Source organism: Triticum dicoccoides, chromosome 2B, assembly GCF_002162155.2.
Source record: "Triticum dicoccoides isolate Atlit2015 ecotype Zavitan chromosome 2B, WEW_v2.0, whole genome shotgun sequence".
NCBI classification, from domain to species: Eukaryota; Viridiplantae; Streptophyta; class Magnoliopsida; order Poales; family Poaceae; genus Triticum; species Triticum dicoccoides.
Window position 1 is genome coordinate 612361046 of NC_041383.1, and position 14179 is coordinate 612375224.

Genomic DNA, 14179 nt, shown 5'->3' on the forward strand with positions numbered 1-14179 from the left:
TTGCCGCCTCTCTCGCCTCCATGCCTGAGCTCTTGCGGGTGAGGATCTCCCGAGCGACGCCCGCTTTCCGCCTAGCCGTCATCGGTCAGCTGCTGCGACGTCGCGCATGGATTTCCCGAGCGACGCCAACATTGACAAGCTGCCGCACATCCTCTCTCTCCTCCCTCCATCGTTCTACTACAGTGTTGTGTAAGTGAGTGGATAGGCGAGGGGGGACATAGATCAGGTAACATGCACGTTTGCATGTCACCGTGTGCTTTGCGGCCGGAATTCAAATTTAAACATTGCGAAAAAATCTGAAAAAAATCATGCATGTTCACAGCACATATTAAGATAACCCCTAAAAAATTCAAATCAAAATTCGAAACATACATCAAGAAACAAAAAAGAGAAATCTGTCATGAATAGTTCGCGAATGGTTCTCCGTAGACTATTCACATCTGAGTTTCTTTTTTTTGTTTCTCGATGTATGTTTAGAATTTTGATCTGAATTTTTTAGGGGTTATCTTAATATGTGCTTTGAACATGCATGATTTTTTTAGATTTTTTTACAATGTTTAAATTTGAATTTCGGCCGCAAGGCACACGGTGACATGCAAACGTGCATGTCACTTGATCTCTGTCCGGCGAGGGGAGGAGGGAGACGGCCGAGTGGATAATGAGTGGGCACGACCGAGCCGTTCGTTCGATTCATACAAACTCCCGAACGAGTTAAAAGGATGACATGGTGGATCTTCCTGCTCTAAGATGCATGCGAGGAATCAAACGGCTGGCGCGGTGTCCTGGCTGAAATCTGGAAACACGGCACGTTCGGATGTTATTGTTTCCGAATTTTGAAGTCCCCACAATCTATTGAGGTCTTCAATTTGGAATTGGGTAATTCAATTTTAACCGGGTCAATAATTTCTTAAGAAGCTCTCTCATTTATTTCTTTTAATTCACTATGCTTCTTAATTTTAGAGCTTTTCCGTTCAATCGAGGTATTCAATTTTGTATTTGGTTCATGATTTAGACCAAGTCAACAATTTTTCAAATCAATTGGTAGGAACCGACCTATGAAAATATATCAATCATGCACACTCTCTCACCACCTAGAATTTTTTTTGCCAACATGCAATATTGTAGCACCAACATAGTATATGCAGCCACCGACGCATAATTTTTTCCCACGTAAGTATGAGTTGATTAGTAGATACCGAATCACATCGTAAAAGGCCCACCAAAACATCGTATAATAAATAAAAATAAAACACACTCCATCACTCTCCCTCCCCACTCGCCAACCCAAATACTCACTCGGTTACAAAAGATAAGGTGTACTTGTTTTTCGAAAGTCAAATTCCTTTAATTTTGACCAAGTTCATAGCCAAAAATATCAACATTCACAATACTAATTAAATAAAATATGAAAATTCATTTCATAATGAATCCAATGATATCAATTTGATATTCTGTATGTTGATATATTTCTCAGGTATGACTTTTCTACAAACTAATACGCTTTATATTTTAAAACACATAGAGTTAATTTTTTTTCTTCTGGAAACCCAATGACACCAACACCGCAGTAAAGACGCCCAACCCTTCTAGTATATTACCAATGATAGCAAAAAACTTGGTGGATCACCATCTCACGAAATTTAAAACTGAGGAACATAACAATGTTTAGCTAGATGACACGCTACTTGATTGGCATTCTTAGTGTTGTGTTGGAAGGAGTTTCATCATTAAGCACGTGGAGAAAAGAAACTCATTACGGCATCCTCATCCACTTTTGATAGTAACGACACACGTATGGATTAATGTGATTTTGGATTACTAAAATAAAAATGAAGAGTCCTTCGTCTTGATCAACACTAGTCTTCATGTAATTTTTTTAGGGTTCACCTTCCATTCATTTGTTGCACCCAGAAGGAACTTCCCTAAAATAAACTTGTAGGATGCATTAGTTCTTTGAGATATGTTCATATTAGTTACAAAATTCCACCAAGATGATTAGATGCACTTTCAAGGCCGCAAGTAGATTTGTCTTTACACATGGAGGTGGTGTTGTTTTATGGAAGTCTTGCAAGCAGACTATCTTAATAAAGTCAACAATGAAAGTAGAATTCATGACATTAGATAAATATAATACCAAAGCAGAATGACTTTGAGTGCTTTTGATGAACTTGCTAGTGGTTAAGAGGCCAATTCTGTGTATCCTTATGAACTGTGACAATCAGACTACCACTCTCAAAGTAACCAACTCAAAGGACAACATACAATCCATAAATCATATAAGAAAAAGACTAAAATTTGTGAGACATCTAAAAAACTTCGAAGTGATAGTGTTGGATTACATCCAATCGGTTAAAAAACTAGCACATCCATTCATAGAAGGGATATTTGTGATGCATAAAGCAGCGGGAGAGATGGGTATAAGACCCACATGTGTAGCCATGATGGAAATCCAACCTATATGATCGAAAATCTCGTAAAGTAGGACCTCAAATAATAAGCTACCTATTAACCAGAGAGTAACTTTACTACCCACTCTGTCGAAGATGCACCACTCTCACAATATGTATGGTAGGTTGACTTTGTCTTAATGTATTATGAGGATTGTATAAGCAAGAAACTGTCCTATACCAATCTTTGGAAGAACGCACCTATATGAGCCCGATTGTTGGTCATAGTCTATGAAATAGAGTGATCATCAGTAAGCTCATGGATAGCCCATGAGTGTGTCTAATATGCTCCACCCATAGGGTCAATCTTCAGCAACCTAGTACCAATAAGACAATTGGTAAAAGTTCTTTCTTTCAAACTAAAAATTCAAGGCATACACCATTGTTCAGTTGTGGAGTAGTGTGGCAATGTGCTCTAGGTGGATGTTCAACTTAACTAGTCCCGAGTGAAAAATACTTGTTTAAAACAAAGGGAAACAACAATGTGCCTTCGACATAAGGTGGGGGTTATTGAATTATAGATGGGCTTTAGACCCATATAAAAACAATTCCTTGAAATTTTGAAAGGCACATATGGTGTTTCATGACATGGTGAAAAATTTAGTACCACCATAAAAGTGGAGGAGAGTTGAGACCAACATATAAGTGATTCCGTTCCACGTCATATTGGAGCATGAAGAGGAGTGATTTGTACTTCTCCTTCGCCGCTCGCCACCTCACCACTCTCGCTTGTCCACACATCTTTTTTCGTGAACGAGCCAAACTGAGACCTATATCATGTGTGCGATTTATTTTTTCCAGTTGAAATGGATAGCTAATTGGTAATTAATTATGCATTATGGGCATATCACGAGCACCGTATCCGAGCCGTTCTGATCATGGGTTATTACATACTCGGTTGTGGCCTAGCCGTCACCAGAACAAATTACATCTGCTCAACCTTCTCGCGCTGGTGTTGCTTCTGGCTTACTCCCTCTCGACGACCGCGTGCATGGTTGTTTTGAGAGTATGCCTCAGGAACCTCATCCTTTATGAGCACCCATCCTTTGAGAGCCTGCACCGGAAGAAGGGTCGATAAGGTTTTTGATAACGTCTCGACGCAACTGCTCGTTATTGTTCGGTTAGATCCACTACTCGACTACTTCCTTGACCTCTTCACTGGCGCCATGGTGACAACACTGACACCACAAACAAGAAGGTTGGTGATGCCTCTGCCGCCGCCGCACTGACATTTCCTGCATGAGAGTAGGATATGTACCTTTCCGTTTTTATTTGTTTCTATGATATGCGTACTTACTTTTTTTAGAGAAAAGACGCATCCGAGCCTGAGTAGGGCGCTAGCCTAGTCCGACTTCGAATTAACAAAGCCATCAACCGACCAAGATACAACTACAACATACAACAAAGATCAAGAACAGCAAGCGGCAAGATACAAAAGCGCTGGAAAGCAGCTTACAAAGCCTCAAACACTTCACGCAGGAAGGATCTTACAATGAAATGCAAAGCTGAAGAAGTCGAGGTCCTCCTACACGACTAAACAGGGATAGAAGCAAACCCGGCTTTGTTTTTTTTTTGAAACGGAGGCAAAAGCTTTGCCTCATCTCATTAATAAAGCAGAAGAGAGTTGCCCGGTTAATAAACGAAAAACCGGGCGAAAACCGTCACAAACCGCTGAGCCGCACACACATAATACCACACACACCTCACATAGAGGGTCTCGTCAACATCACACACCGGTGTCATCGTCATCACTTCTCCCCAACAGGCGTCATCGCCCTCCCTAATCTCTGAGCAAGCGACTCCGACTTCTCCGAAGACAAAAGTCGACCCAACCCACACCGTAGAGGCTGTGTGAAACACAGGAAGCCCCGGCCAAACTCAGCCACCCGCGCCAAGGACAGCACAACTCCGACTCTGAATGATAGCTCCAAAGGAGAACTATGCAAGGTTGGCGTCGCGAAAGACCACCGAACAGACCACCTGCTGCCTGTCATCGTCGCCACAGGGCCCCGCCGCCGCAGCTCCGACTTCATCACAACAAAACAACCTGGGGTAATCCCACGAACACGCCCAAGAAGAGCCGACTATCGCAACCATTGTCGCGTCTCCGTCATCGCACACACCCATCATCGTTGCCACAGAAGCCTCGACGCCAACTCCACCAACTTCCATCGGTCCCACTTGATGATGACTAGCTCCAAAGACGAAGCCCCCGAGAGGGGATACGATGCTAGAGCACCGTCATCGTCCGATCCCATGGATCTAGGGTTTCCCCCGAAGCTGCGAAGATTGGAGCTGAGAGTACCTCGATGATGCCAACAAGAAGGAAACGACGCTTGAAAGCGTCGCCATCGCCGGCTCCGGACACGCCGGAGACAAGCTTTCGCCCGGGTCAACCTCTCGAGCCCTGCACATCAAGCATCAGCAAGCCCTCCATCGGGCCACCGAGGTCCAATCCATCCGGATCTGACCACCTTCACACTTCGCAGCAGATCCGCTCCGCCCAGCACCATAGAACTGCCTTGTCTCCACCCCGGGCTGCCGCACTGCCCAAGCAGCAGCCACCGACCGCGTGGCCGCGCATCCTCACGACGTCCGAACCATGCCGCCGGGCACCTCGTGCCGAACCTTCCCGCACAGATGCACCACGACCCGGCCACGCCCGCACCTCGTGCTGCACCTTCCCTCTGGCCGCACCTCCCAGCCAGAGGACCACCGCCCACGCCCGCGCCGTGCTGCGCCAGACCAGATCGGCCGCACCACGGGCCACCATCCCACGACGGCAGGGCAGCCACTGCATGGCCGGCCCCGCCCGCACACCACCAGATCCGGGCGCGAGGGCCCCGGATCCGCCGCCCCCGCCGAAGGAGAGGAGCCTCAGCCCGCCGCCGCCGAGCTCGTGACGACCACGCGCCGGTGCCGCACGAGCCAGACATGAGCCGCCCGCCCCGTGGAGAAGAAGCCCCGCCGCCGCCGCTGCCACACGGGCTTTGCCCGGCGACGCATCCCGGCGGCGGCGAGGAAGGGAGACGACGGAGGGGAGGCTTTCGGCGGTGGCTTGGGTCGCCGCCCGTGTCGCTCGTGCGGAGCGACACGGGGGCCTTGGAGTCACAGTGTTGGAAAAATAACTAGCAAACCCGGCTTTGTAAAGGGAGTGAAGATGCACCTACAGGACATGCCATCACCAAACACTAAGGGCCTCGGCAAGGCACAGCCATCCAGCTCAGTCTCCGAAGGAGGCTACAACCTCCTCGCCTGGATCGCAAGGCGTCGCACTGTCGAAGAATGGAAAGTTTCCATGAACATGGATGGAAGCCGCCGAAACGTCCGAAGGGGCGGATCAGAACACACCAATTGTGCCGACGAGGTACTACTAGAGCAAGGTGAGCAAAACAGCCCATGGCTAGTACACGCCGGAGGAAAAGCAAAGGCTTGGACGAGGAAGGGCACGCCACCAGCAGCTGTCAATGACGCCTTCAGGAAGGTCGCGGCGTCCTTGACGCCGCCGCTGCCAACCGGAGTTAGGGTTTTCACCCGAGAGGCAGGGAGGAGGGGAGTGGAGGAGCAGACCTTGACCGACGTCTCCAGAAAGAAAAAGCGGCGCCCTTGGGCGTCGTCGGCGGCGTGGCCGGCCGGAGCCAACCTAGGGGTTTCCCCAAATCTAGATCTCCTCCACCAGCTTCGCTTGAAGCCAGGGACCCGGCAACAACGCCTCCAAGAACCAGCAGGAGAGAAGCACACCGGAACGGGGCAGAGGACGGTGGTCAGATCTGGCGCCGCCGACCGCCAGAGTAGCCACGCCAGGCCCTAGTCCACCGGAGGTCCGTCGGCAGCCCGACCAGATCGCCGGCACCATGCCTGCCCCACCGCTCACCGCAGAGCAGAGGGGCCTCGCGGGGGGGGGGGGTCCGCCCCAGATTCAACTCCCTCCAACGCAAACCGAAGCAGCAAAGGCCCCGCCGCCGCGGTCCTCGCCCGGCGCCAGTCTCATGCGGCGGCGAGGAGGGGGGGGAGAAGGGGCTACGCCGGCGGGAGGTGGGTCGCCCCCGAGTCGCCCGAGAGGGGCGGCGCGGGGGTACTATTGTCATAGATGTACATGTTCTGTGCTTACTACTTGCTCACATGATTAGCTATCAGTGTGATATTAATATTGTTAGCACTATTATCATGATTTATTTATGGATTAAATTAATTAGAAATATGATAACATATCGAACACACATGTATACGACATAGTGGTTATGCTAAGCCTCGATCAAACAAAATCAAAGCCTTTACACACCGAACTTACATAGCTAACATCACCAAATTGAAGCGATGGAAACCTCCAAACCCATTAACTTTGGTGTACACATTTTCCACCATAGAAAAGTGCATCTTCTTTTGATTATTACCAATTTGCGTCTCACCAACATCGAGACACCGTGTCTATGAGCATGGTTTATGCTTGGTGCAAGGTGATCAATGATTTCCTATTTTCACTAGAACAATGCTTTCTTATAACATAGTTTATCTTATCCATAATCTATGTGCATATCAAATACACATTCGAATTGTTTTTGTTACATGGTGGGTGTTTCTTGCGCCAGCATTATTACCTGAGAAGTTTTCATGGGTTTTTTCTGCTACCCAAAATGGGCGGTAATTGGTAGGCCTAAACCTCCCACACCAACCGATCAAACCAGGGCAATTCAGACTCTTTTTTTGTTGTAAATGTAAAAACTACATCCAGTGGAAGATTCAAAGTTTAGCAAACTCAAAGTGAAATATGGGATCTGCCACCTAAGTTTGCCTACTTGCTACCACAGGCTTAATGAAAGGGGAACTGCACCTCTGCAGGTTATCGCAAAGCTACCAGACGAACTGCATGGCAGATAATTCAGAAGTTCAGGAATTTATCTAACATCCAATATTTCTTTACCATTTTTACGATATACAGAGCATTAGAAAAGAACATTGAAAGTGTTTATGTGCCATAACACAATATGCTTACATACAATGCGAAATGTACAACAAATGTTGACACATTACCTGCGACGAGATTGCGTACAATGCCGATCCAATTAGGATGCTGCAACAATGCAGCGAGGCAGGAAACCTATTACATATTCCCGCTTTGTTCTCTTCCATAACAATCTCATGCTGTGCTTATTGGCGTATCTCAATAACCACTTCTACTGATCCTTGTGTGTCTGAACTGTTCTGTTGACCTCTGTGAGAATGATGAACAGGGAGGAGCCAGTCAGGTGCTGGATTAACAGAGTTCTCAGTGCGGGGGCGCACTTGAGGGTTGCTACATGAAGGTGCTATGGCAGCTTTGCCACTAGGCAACTCTTTCAACGAGACCCGGCATATTGGGCAAGTAGTCTGCTTCTGCAACCATAAGTCTAAGCAGGTACGGTGAAAGTTATGTCGACATGTCGGAATGATTCTTAGAAGCTCTTTCTCGGTGTATTCACCTAGACATATGGAGCACCTGTAAAAGCAAAACAACCGATCAAACAAGGGCCTAGTTGAACTACACCCTAGGTTTAAGTTGAATAAAGAGAAGAACTGTTAAGAAAGAACTCATGTCTTGTGAGCTTCTAAATCTTGGGCTGAGTTTGAGCTTGGTTGAGTCTGTGCAAACAAGTTTGGAGGGCAATAGACTTGCTTGTGTAAAAACTTCTTAGGCCCTGCTTGGAATGGGTGTAAATTACTGGTCAACACTTGTTTTTTTGCCTAGAACGAAAACGATGGGACGAGGTGTGTATTCTAAGCCGGCGAGAAACGGAGCAGAAAAGCGAATCCGAACAGGGCCTTAACAGTTCAACCATTTCATTGCTCCCCAGAGGTTCCTGCACGCTCATTTAGGGTGTGTTTGGTTTGTGTCACGAAGTGGAACGGCACGGGTCGGTTCCGTTCCCAAGACCCATTCGCGTGTTCGGATCGTCAAAGGACCGGAACCCACAGATTCCAGGGAACGGCATATTCCTCGTTTATGCGGAACCGAGCAATTCCTCTGAATCGAGCGGACCGCGCGGAACGACTCGCCCTCGCGTCTTCCTCAGCGCCTCGCGTATCTCCCTCTCTCGCATCTCCCTCACAGCTGGCAGGCAGCGGGCGGCGGCGCCCGAACGAGACGAACGGCGGCGCCCGAAGGAGACACTCGCTGCTCCCAGCCTCACCGCCGGCACACTCGCCGCTGACGCCGGCGGCGACGACCGGATCGTGGCCGTTCCCTCCCCTTCCCGTCAGATCCGTCAAGGTCCGACGACGGCAGCGTCCATCTAGCCGGTAGGTCCTCCGCTCACCTTCCCCCACTGCCCCCTCATGGCCGGCCCCGCGTGTGTCCTGCTCGTGGCCGCCCTTTGCTGCTATTGTTGTTGTGTCCCGTGCTGCTACTGCTGTCGCTAGCCAGCCCTTGCGTGCGTCCTGCTCGTCGCCGGCCCTTGCTGCTCATGGCCTGAACTTGTTCCTATTGTTGTGTGTCGTGCTGCTCCAGCTGGTGCTTTCTGTGCTCCCACTGAATTTTATGTTTTGTATGCAGATGACAGAAAAGCGATGAAGTTCTACGGCTAAGTGTGGCTGATAGCTGACAGGGCAATATATATCACTTGTTTTGGGCATTTACAATTGAAAGTTTTGCTGTGTGTTGATGATCTTTTTTACCTCTATATGTGTCTTGTTTGTGTTTGGTGCCAAAGATCAACATATTGTACATAATCACAAGAAAACAAGTGGAGATATGAACAAACCCATCCGTTCTATCTATAAAACCAAACATCAAATGTAACCATTCCATTCTTTCGAATTGCTCCTACCAAACACAAGGATGGAATCGACCCATTCTAGTGGAATGGAACCATGACATTCCATTCCACTCCATTCCCAAAACAAACACACCCTTACAGAAAGTGCATGATGCACTGTTCCAAAACTTAGGCTTGGAAAACTGTTGTAATCTAAAACCTCAGTATTCCAATGCCTCACAATGAACACTTCAGTTTTCAAAAACCGCAGTTTTTCTCAATTTATGTGTGAAATAAGCCATGTCTCATTGGTTAGGATTGACGTGGTGCAGCCTGCCAGCCGGGTTCAATCCTTGGATCGAGAGTTCGTGTGTCATACCTTCACAGCAATACCCCTTCTGTGGTAAACAGTGGGGCGTGTGTGTGCATAGATATGGTGGTTTCAGTGCGGCGGGTGTGTTAGCGCTGGTACTTGTAATTCAAATAGAAATTAACCATGTGTGTAGTGTAGTACACAATAAAGTTATGTAGACTTGCAACATTTCAATATCAAATTCATTTCTGGTATCGAGAACCAAAAACAATAAGAGACACTTCACTTGCACTGATTAATAGTGTGTGGTTCAGTACTATTTTTCGTACTGCACAGTATGGACAATTTTGACATCAAAAGTATGCAGGTTTACACAAAGACAAAGTTAAGCGGATCACACACGATTGGTATTTTTTTAACAAGGCATTATTTATTTTGCAAACAGAAAGCGTGGAAAACCCTGGGCAGGAAAACACATTCCTTCCTAGAAGGACTGAACAAAAACAAACTGGCATTATGAACTTGCTCTAGCTAACAGCAAGATTTCAAATTATTTTGTACATTTGTTATTCAGCTATTGAAGTATTCTTTCAGCATAAAATGTGTCCATCATAAAAGATCTTTGACCTGCATCCCCAGTAATGCATACACATTTGCAGATACTTTCTCATGCTTTGGTTAATGAAATTAGCAGGTAAGCTTTAAAATGCTCGGGGAGGGGAGGGGCGGGGGTATAAGAACTGGTATATTGAATTGATAACCATGGGGCTAGGGACTATATGACAACAAAGAAAAGAAAATATCTTGTGACTTTCTAAGAGTTTCAGCATATGCATATCAGCAGTAATGTGGTTTCAATAACTCGCACACAACCGTTTAGAAACTATTCTGGATACCCGTATTTACAATAAGGAGATACTGCAACAGGGTCTACCAATTTCCATGTGACAAGCTACTTGGCCCACTGTTCGGATATTCCCATGAATCCCAGTGGCCAGACATTTCAGAGGTGGATGAAATTATATACATTAGAGAAGAAAACAGTAAAGTTAGGTAATTATGGGTTAATACAGATAGTTGCACTTACTGGGCATCATCCTTTGAATATAAAGCCTCAGAGTACTTCATAATAGGAATTGCAGCAATAACCAAAGGTTCCAACCCACAATTAGCATCCTCTACCTGAAAAAGTATGGCACTAACTTAAGTACGAAAGATAGTGATATGACATCTGCATTGACCATCGCCTTGATATTTTAAACTTGCATGTGAATTAAAAAAGTATTTGTAGAACATACACTAACAAGTCTAACAATTTTAGATGTAACAGTAAAGAAAAAAAAGGTAGTCACTATGCGTACATAACTATAAACATAACAGCTATCACTACATTAACTTTCAAAAGGAGACACCTTGTACAACTGGGAACAACTTCATAAGAAATGTTTGTTCACTTGACATTTGCGAAAATAAAAGTCTATACCAAGGAACAGAGAATACTCCATGTGCACTTAGTTGTCAAGTTTACTAGAGACGATACCCCGCGCATTGCTGTGGGAATTGGATGCAGCTATTTCTATGATAATTGGCAGTATAAAACTTTAGTATTTGGATTGGCGATATGAGAATCGAAACTAAAGCACATATAATTTATTATGCTTGATTATTATATAGTTGTGAAATATTTATTGAATATGAGTAGCATGCAAGCTGCATGTTAAGGTGGGTCTTTTCCCATGCATAGTGTCAGGGTGAGTTGGCATAGTTGCATGTTGAAAGAATTAAATTTAGTGGGGCATGCATGGTGGCATGGTGAGTTGGCATAGTTGCATGTTAAGAAAATTGAGTTAATGGGGAACTATTTAGGTATATAGGATTCAAAAAGGGAGATGCCCAGAATTTTAACCCAAGAGAAACGAAGCTGAACTGACGGGTATCATCAAAGAACATTGTTGAATTTGTATCCAAGCTAGCAAATTATGCAATAGATGATAGCTTAAAAGACATCATACGAAATCTGGGATTTATGTAGTTCCTTTAGTGCTCCCACCTTTTGGTGTTTCAGTTTCGAGCTTATTATTTCCTTGTGGGACTACAAAACACATTGGTTTTAGACTGTGAATTAGAATGTGATATCTTCTTCTTTAAATGTGCAAGGAATAAAGATCGTGTAAATGTTATTTATATTGGACCAGAGAATATTGTTAAGTTGCAGGCTTCTAGTCATACACAGACTAACTTGAAGGCTTGAAGCAGAAACAAAGATACTACAAGCTACGTATTGAGCAACTATTATTGGGGTAAAATGTAACCTCATGACTCTAACTAGAGCTTATCGCCTAGTCATTTAAACCTATTTACTTCTTTAAATGTGTAGGGACTAAGGATCATTTAACTGTTATTTGAATTTGGACCAAGGAATATTGCTACGTTGCAGGCCTGTAGTTATAGAGACTAATTGAAAGCAGATACAGAGATCCTGTAAGGTACACGATCGAGAGACAATTATTGGGGAAAGTGTAACCCTAAGAATCTAACTAGAGCTCATCGCCTATCACTAAAACAGAGGCACACAAATACTCCCTCCGTTCCAAAATAGATGACTCAACTTTGTACTAACTTTAGTACAAAGTTGGGTCATCTATTTTGGAACGAAGGGAGTACCAGTCTAAAATGGGAGAAGACCAAAGTTAGCGAAATACATACTCCCTCCGTCCCATAATAATGACACTAGTGTAGTGTCAAAAACGTTCTTATATTATGGGTCAGAGGGAGTATAAGCTAAAGCTTTTGAATCTCTATTTTCTAATATCTATTAAAGTGGTTGATTATCAGATATACTAATATTTAAGACTTGGTATGAGTGCAATAGCCAAAAGGTACAAATTTAGTAAAAGGACTAATTAGCAGGGTTTTTTTTTTGGCTTGAACAGGAAAGGCACTCCCATGTGCCCATGAACACAGATATAAAATAGTAGAATCTTCCTATTTTCATCAGTAACTATAAAAACGAAACATATACACTTCAGTAATAGCCAACATTAAAAGGCGCTGCCCATGTGCCCACGAACAAAGAAATTGAGTATCGAATCTTTCTATTTTCAGTAATTATAAAAACAAAAAATAGACACTTCAGTTATGTACGCGCTGTAGCACTAGCAAATAAACGGCGTGGAGGTCACAGCAGCAGAATATCGGTGTGGAGGCAGAGGAGCCATAGTAGGGTATGGCACGCACCGGGCGTTCGAGATCTGCCGGGAAGTCAACGTCAAAGTCCACAGGCGATGGGGCGCTGTCGTCCGCGCCCCGGGCGCGGCAGCAGACGAACCGCGCGCAGACGAACGCGACGAAGACGGCAGTCATGCCGAAGCCGAGCGCCGCGCTGAGGAGATTCAGCCCGGACCCAAAGATCATCGTTGCCCCCTCTCGGCCTCGCCTCGCCTCGCGCCAGCGCCACCAGGTCTCCCGCGCCCACGACGACGAGGGAAATCCCTACCGCTCGAACAGGCGGCCGCCGCTGCGGCGAATCGCGAGAGCGGTGAGGTTGGGGCAGGGGGTGCCCATTGGTCGGCGGGTCCCGCCCGCGGAGGCCGGAGGGTGGGTGGCGATCACGGGTTGTGATTGGCGTGGTCGCTTGACGGCGACGGGTCGCGAACGACGGACCGGCTACGGTGCAGCTGCAGCGGAAGGTGGGCGGAGCGGAGCGGTGGCCTGCGGAGGCTGGAAGAGCCGGTTGGTTGATGGGAAGGTCGGGTGGGGAACTGCGAGGTGGCGGAATGCCGCAGCTGCTTTTGTTGTATCTTCGTTCTGCCGGAAGGACGTGGGACCTGCGCCCGAGCAGCAAGTTTTCTTTTTTCTTTTTTGAGGTAATGGGCAGCTGCACCCTTTTATTCATTCATAACTGATCCATTACAAATAATGGTCCTGATTACATGAGGGATCTCATTAAGCCAGCAGGACCGAGCATCCTGCTCTGCCGATTTGGCCAGAACATGTGTTGCCTCGTTACAACAACGATTGACATGAATAAAACTACAAGATACAAACTTTGTGGCACATTTTCTAATACTCCCTCCGTTCCATAATGTAGTGCCTATAGATTTTTGTGAAAGTCAAACTTTGCCAACTTTGACCAAGTGTATAGAGAAAATTGTCTACATCTACAATATCAAACATGTACATTCTAAAAATATAACTCACGATGTATCCAATGATGTGCATTTGGTATTCTAGATGTACCTATTTTTCTCTATAAACATGGTCAAGGTTTGTAATGTTTGACTTTTATAAAAATCTATAGGCACTACATTATGGAACGGAGGGAGTATCATGGACTATGGCTCCAGTAGGGACCTATCAAAACCAGAACCCTTGATCTTGTTTATCAATGATAGACAATCAGATGCTACCATGATCTAGATCCTCATACCGGTGCTATTGGCAAGGATTAAGGCTTGACGAAGTGCCATTGCTTCCGCTACTTCAGGAATTTGAACTCTTTCAAAGTAGCCTCTGTTCGCCACCTGCACCATTCCCCGATGATCATGTATCACCACACCAAAGCCCGCTCTTGCAGATTGAGAGAAGATCGCCGCATCCACACTAACGAGCCTCGACCCCTCTGGCGGCGGAGACCATCTTTGATTCGACTCCAAGGTCTCATGTCTAATGGAAGTGGTCGAGCTGAA

The 14179-nt window shown here is 46.0% G+C and overlaps 1 protein-coding gene across 2 annotated transcripts; it reads right to left on the reverse strand.

The window, feature by feature from the left end:
- Positions 1 to 3309: 3309 nt before the first annotated feature.
- On the reverse strand, positions 3310 to 13261 carry LOC119365156 (putative RING-H2 finger protein ATL69). Of its 2 annotated transcripts, XR_005175345.1 has the most exons (4): positions 12729 to 13261; positions 10579 to 10673; positions 7479 to 7923; positions 3310 to 3501 (listed from the first exon to the last, which is right to left on the reverse strand). XR_005175345.1 is itself a non-coding variant. In XM_037630754.1 (3 exons), the coding sequence occupies exons 1-3, from the start codon at positions 12903 to 12905 to the stop codon at positions 7596 to 7598; spliced, it is 600 nt and encodes a 199-aa protein (XP_037486651.1). In that variant the 5' UTR covers positions 12906 to 13261; the 3' UTR covers positions 7342 to 7595. The 2 variants fall into 2 exon arrangements, 1 of the variants encoding a protein (XP_037486651.1); XM_037630754.1 differs by lacking the exon at positions 3310 to 3501 and having other exon boundaries at positions 7342 to 7923.
- Positions 13262 to 14179: the final 918 nt, after the last annotated feature.

What these genes read in the sequence shown, in the direction of transcription:
- LOC119365156 (XM_037630754.1), bottom strand. Translation starts at nt 12,905, where the DNA reads ATGATCTTTGGGTCCGGGCTGAATCTCCTCAGCGCGGCGCTCGGCTTC. An exon ending in CGGCAGATCTCGAACGCCCG is followed by an intron (nt 10,674 to 12,728) that starts GTGCGTGCCATA and finishes ATACTTTTTCAG; the next exon opens with GTAGAGGATGCTAATTGTGG. An exon ending in TATTCAAAGGATGATGCCCA is followed by an intron (nt 7,924 to 10,578) that starts GTAAGTGCAACT and finishes TTGCTTTTACAG; the next exon opens with GTGCTCCATATGTCTAGGTG.